Source organism: Rhododendron vialii, chromosome 13a (genome assembly GCF_030253575.1).
Source record: "Rhododendron vialii isolate Sample 1 chromosome 13a, ASM3025357v1".
Lineage (NCBI taxonomy): Eukaryota > Viridiplantae > Streptophyta > Magnoliopsida > Ericales > Ericaceae > Rhododendron > Rhododendron vialii.
This window is the reverse complement of record NC_080569.1, coordinates 17,254,303-17,260,302: the sequence shown is the minus strand read 5'-3', so window position 1 is coordinate 17,260,302 and position 6,000 is coordinate 17,254,303. Positions and strand designations below refer to the sequence as shown.

The window sequence follows — 6,000 nt, the reverse complement described above, 5'->3', positions numbered from 1 at the left end:
TCAGATAAAGATCTCTTTCAACCCAACAGAAGTGAGCGAAGTTCATCCATGTTTAAAATAGATGAATAGATGCTTTGCTTTCAGACTTGTAAATTCATAAATCAATAAGAACACAACCAAAGGCAATATCAGTTTATCAAACAATTGAGAGAGAGAGAGAGAGAGAGAGAGAGAGAGAGAGAGAGAGAGAGAGAGAGAGAGAGAGAGAGAGAGATCAGTTTATAAAATAATAAAGATATAACCCCCACCTGTGCTCTTTGTTAGTCTGTTGTAATTTGATGATTGTTGTTATTTCTATTGATGATTGAAAGGGAACTCAGTGAAGGCGGCATGACTAATTACCTAGAATTACATAATGCACCATGACTATAATGGTGATGATCTTTTCGAAGAAGTGGATGAGAGCATACATGTCTTGCTCAACCTTCGCCATTATCAATGCCAACTCTACCTCGAGCCCCTATCAAAACCACACTGGAAATCGTCCTCTTTCACATTTTAGTTCTTTTATGCTTCTTTCCTATTTTAGAAATCAACGCAATCCAAATAAAAAATAATAAGGAATGCAGTCATCATGGCCATCTTTATCACCACTTGAGTAGCCATCACTTGAAGATATAAATAATGTTGTGCACCAATCGTTCAATATAGGGATTTCAATTCTAAAACTCGGCCCTCACATTAGAGAAAATAAAGGTGGCATGGTTATGGTTTATGGTGGACAAGAGTTTTGGGAGAAGGGCTTTGAATTAAGCCCTAGCAAAACATATATTTCAATGTGAACCACTGAACTTACATAAGAGTTTCAACCTGCCATTTTGGAAAAACTCCATGAAAGGCGATCAAGATCAATTTCCGAACGCCATCATGAGGAGCGACGTTTGGTCCATTCTAAGGATCATCACGGAGCGATCAGCAGGGAACGTCATATAAGGCACGATAATACAATAGTCTTATATGATCAGTACACAGGTTTGCCGACCGTGTATCAACCCATCGACAAAGATGCCGTTCCCCGCAACGAACACCCACCGGGCTCTAGAGGAGAAGCCCCGGGACCCTCGGAAGAAAGACATCATTGACACCGGGGGGAAAAGCGAACGTCCACGGCATCGTCACCAAGAGCGTAGGAGGATTTTCGAACCAGGTGTTTCCATAGTACCTCCTGTCGTTCGGCTGAATCCCACTCCTGAAGATAATTCGAAGCTCGGAAAGGAGAAGGCTTCCCCGTTCATTGACTCAATTCAACAGGAAAGGCCACCCAGCGATTCACCATGCCGAAACTAAAGCGTTATGAAGCAAAGGAGGACGCAGTCGCGTTCGTTTGCTGCTTTCGGCAAACCATGAGCTTGCACAATTTCTCCGACGTGCTCATGTGTAAGATTTTTCCCCTTATGCTGAGTGAGCCAATCATGCTCTGGTACAATCAGTTGAAGCCCAAGTCAATCACGTGCTTCAACGAATTAGAATTGGAATTCACGAAACGATTTGTAACAAGTAACGTCAAGCCAAAGACATTGTCCATGCTTGTAAACATGAAGAGGGCGGCGGGAGAAACCTTGCGGCTTTACACGGAACGATATTGGGAGGTGTACAACCTGATCCCCGACTGTGACCAAGGTTTTGTGGCCGAGTCATTCATGAATGGGTTGGACCCTTCTTCGGCTATGTTTCGTGATCTCTCACGAAACCCACCGAAGACCATGGGAGAGCTAATAACGATTATCGAAAAAGACTGCGTGCACGAGGAGGCAGTTGCCAAGCAAAAAGTTTCGAAAATATCCGAATCTTCTAAAATGTCTCCAGCTGCCAAGAAATAGGTGGCCAACATAAGGGAAAACCAAACTTCTAGGAGCATGCAAAGCAATAAGAATGAGCAGCAGTCGCTGCGGCAAGACAAGCGGGAGCCACGACCTGATGAGTATGTTGCCGAACATACCGCATTCATGGTTCCGATTTACAAACTCTTAAACGTTATCGGCAAATTACCATTTTTTGTTTGGCCCACGGGGTTCTTAGGAACCGCAAGGAGTGGCCCTGGGATGTGTACCTTTCATAAGGAGCGGGGACACTACACTACTTAGTGTCGGCCGTTCAAAAAATATCTGGAGGAACTTACCACTGCCGGGCATCTCAATCCGTGGATCGATACCAGGAAAAACCCGTTGCCTCCTCCCCCACCGCTCATCGGAAACCTTGTGAGCGTCATTCAAGACCTCGTATCCGAAGAGAGAATTCCCGAGCTACAATCCGAGATCGATAGAGCTGTCACCGCTCTCTCGATTTGTAATATTGGTGGTTCGGCTAAACACAAATGGGAGGATCCGAACTGTAATGGGCCCATAACCTTTACATCCGAAGATTTGAAAGGAGTCCAACTTCCTCACACGGACGCTCTCGTTGTTACCCTAGCAATAGACAAATCTACCGTCCAGCGAGTGTTGATTGATCAAGGAAGTTTGGCAGACGTAATGTTTTTCTCGACCTTCAAAAGCCTCGGTCTCCTTCCCACGCAGCTCCGAGTGGCATCAACTCCCCTAGTGAGCTTCACTGGTGCTCCGGTTTGGCCACTTGGCTTGGTAACCTTAGCCGTGCGAGCAGGTTCCCGAGTCGTTGACGTCGAATTCGTGGTGGTAAGCTCGCCGAGCCCCTATAACGTCATCCTCGGACGGGCTTGGCTTCATGGGATGCAGGCTGTCGCTTCCACTTTTCACCAAGTTATGAAATTCGTAGGGTGGAATGGACAACGGGAAACCCTCCGAGGAAATCAAGTGCAATCAAAAAAATGCTACATCAGTACTGTTACCAACAACAAAGCTTGCTTGGAGGTGCAGTGTGTTGAGACGGCTGACGTCCCAGTACTTGACGATGTGGGATTGCCCGCCGAGCAGAGGTCAATGGAGGAACTTGTCAAAATGCCAATCACTGAAGATGGAGGGCGATACTTCCTAATCGGCAGCTCTTTGAGCGAGACCAAGCGGTGGGAACTGTTTGACTTTCTTATGAGAAATATCAAAGTATTTGCTTGGACTCTGCCGGAAATGCCAGGCGTGGACCCCTCGTTTGCATCTCATTCGCTGAACGTTGACCCGAACAGGAAGTCGGTGGTGCAAAAGGTTCGACGTTCGGCGGTGACACATGTAGAAGCAGTAATGACGGAGGTAGATCAACTGTTGGTAGCTGGAGCAATTCAAGAGGTTTATATCCGACTTGGCTCGCCAATCCTGTCGTAGTGCTAAAGAAAAATGGGAAACTAAGGGTTTGCGTCGATTACACGAACCTCAAAGATGCGTGCCCGATGGATCGTTTCCCGCTTCCTCGGATAGAACAACTAGTGGATGCTACAGCAGGATGTGAGCGGCTCAGCTTCATGGATGCGTATCGGGGCTGCCATCAGATTGCTCTGGCGGAGGAAGACCAAGAAAAGACTGTTTCATATCTCCTCGGGGAACCTATTGTTATAAGGTTGTTCCATTTGGCTTAAAGAATGATAGGGCTACTTTTCAGCGCACCATAACCAGGATGTTCCCCGGGATTCTCGGGCGCATATTGGAGGCCTAGATCGACTATTTCGTATGTAAAAGTAAATTCGCTTGGGACCACCTTCGGGATTTGGGCGAAGGTTTTGCCGTTCTAAAACGACTAAAACTACGCCTCGACGCGGAAAAATATGCGTTCGGAGTCAGTTCCGGCAAGTTCCTTGGTTACATGGTGAGCCGCCGAGGAATTGAAGCCGACCCAATCCAGCTTACGGCCGTGCAAAATCTCCGAGCTCCAACCACAGTCAAGGAAGTACAACGTCTTACTGGAATGGTGGCCGCCTTGAATCGTTTCATTCGACGCTCGGAAGATCTTTGCCGTCCATTCTTCCAAGCCATCAAGACAAGTCGACGACGGTTTGTGTGGACTGAAGAGTGTGTAGAGGCTCTGCAGTCCTTGAAAGAGTACCTTTCCCACGCCCCGCTCCTTGTCAAACTGTTGCCCGAGGAAGACCTGTATCTGTATCTTGCAGTTTCAGACCATGCCACAAGTTCCGTTCTCGTTCGGAAAGAAGGGATGGTCCATCAACTGATCTTTTATTCCAGCAAGACAATGACGGATTCTCAGACGAGGTACTTGCCTAGGGAGAAGTTAGCATTAGCTCTTGTTTCAGCAAAAACGAGCCTTTTGCCTTACTTCCAATGCCATAGGATTGTGGTCCTCACTGAATTTCCTCTCAAAGCTGTTCTTCGAAAGACGGACTCTTCCAACCGCATATTGAAGTTTTCCCAAGATTTGGCGAATTTCGATATCCAGTTTGAGCCTTGGACAGCAATTAAGGGATAGGCTTTGGTCGATTTCTTTGCCGAGCTCATACCTGGATTGCATGACGAAGCTAACAACTTAGTTGTTGCTGTGGAAGAAGCTCGGGTTGCCGAAGAAGAAGTTATGGAAGACCAACGCGCACCTATCGGCTAGCCCTTACGTGCTCGGTATACTATGGGTGTCAAAAAACCCAAAAGGGAATGGAAGCTCTTCTCGGGTGACGCGTGGCGCATGACGGTCGATGGAGACTCAAATATCAATGAAGCAGGGGTAGGCTTCGTGCTCGTCTCCCCGAACAGAACGGTGCACGAAAATGTCATTTCCATTGGGTATCCGGCGACGAACAACGAAGCAGAATATGAAGCCCTCATTGCCGGTTTACGACTCGCCCTTCTGCTTGACGCGGATTTGGTCCACATTTTTTGTGACTCTCAGCTAATTGTTGGCCACCTAAACGACGATTATCATGCTAAAAACCAACGCATGAATGCCTATGTTAGCCATGTGCTGGCCCTGTTCAAACGATTTGGCCGAGTTGAAGTGGAGTGGATCTCCCGGGAGCACAATGCGCATGCCGACGCCCTCGCTGGATTAGCTTCGGTCTACAAGACTTCAGGCCATTGCACCATCGTGTTTGGTGAAGTAGAATCTCCTAGTTTCGAGCCTACTTTCCGACAGGTGGCGGCTATCATGTTCGGTTCAAGCCAGATGGACCCCGTAATCGCGTATTTAAAGGATCGAGTCCTTCCGACCGATAGAAGAGAGGCCCACAAGATCCGTTGCTGCGCAGCAAATTACTTCTTGGATCCGAGCAATAACCTATACCGAAGAGCCTTCACTGGGCCCGATCTACGCGTCGTTCACGAAGATCAAGTGCAAAGCGTTTTGGACGAGCTTCATTCTGGAAGCTGTGGTGCACACTCGGGAGGACGCACTATGGCCCAACGGGTGCTGACGCAAGGTTACTGGTGGCCAAAGATGGTCAAACAGTCGGAAGATTACGTGAAACGCTGTGTTCGGTGTCAGCAGCAAGCTTCTCTCATCCACCAGCCTGCCTTTCCTCTAAAAATGATCACTAGTACGTGGCCGTTCGCGGTCTGGGCATTTGATATGGTCAGCAAAATGTCGAAGGCACCTGGAGGATTTGAGTACTTGCTCACGGCTACCGACTTGTTCACCAAATGGGTGGAGGCTTCCCCATTGGTCAAGACCACGACAGGAGATGTTGAGTGTTTTTTTTGGAAGCACATCATTTCTTGGTTCGGCGTGCCATATGCCATCCTTTCCGATAACGGCTCTCAATTTGTTGCTGCTGCCATCAAGGTCTTCTATCAAAAATGCCACATCACTATTCATAATTCATCTGTGGCGTATCCTCAGGGGAATGGACAAGCCGAAGCTTCAAATAAGACTATCACTCGGGGGCTCAAGCGTCGTTTAGATCACAAGCTTGGCAAGTGGGTGGAAGAACTCCCGCACGTTTTATGGGCCTACCGTACTACTCCTCGGCGATCCACTGGCCGCACCCCATTCTCCATGGCTTATGGTATGGAGGCCGTACTCCCCTTATCCACACTGATTCCTACGGTCCGCACGGAAAACTTTAATCTCGTGGATAATAATGCCCTCGTCGGTGCCGAGCTAGATTTTGCCGAAGAATTACGGGACAATGCTAACCTTCGGCATGCAGTGTAT

The 6,000-nt window shown here is 47.9% G+C and overlaps 1 protein-coding gene across 1 annotated transcript; it reads left to right on the top strand.

The window, feature by feature from the left end:
- Nucleotides 1-1,005: 1,005 nt before the first annotated feature.
- LOC131313926 (uncharacterized) lies at nt 1,006-1,820 on the top strand. Its single transcript, XM_058342419.1, has 2 exons — nt 1,006-1,147; nt 1,252-1,820. The coding sequence occupies exons 1-2, from the start codon at nt 1,006-1,008 to the stop codon at nt 1,818-1,820; spliced, it is 711 nt and encodes a 236-aa protein (XP_058198402.1).
- Nucleotides 1,821-6,000: the final 4,180 nt, after the last annotated feature.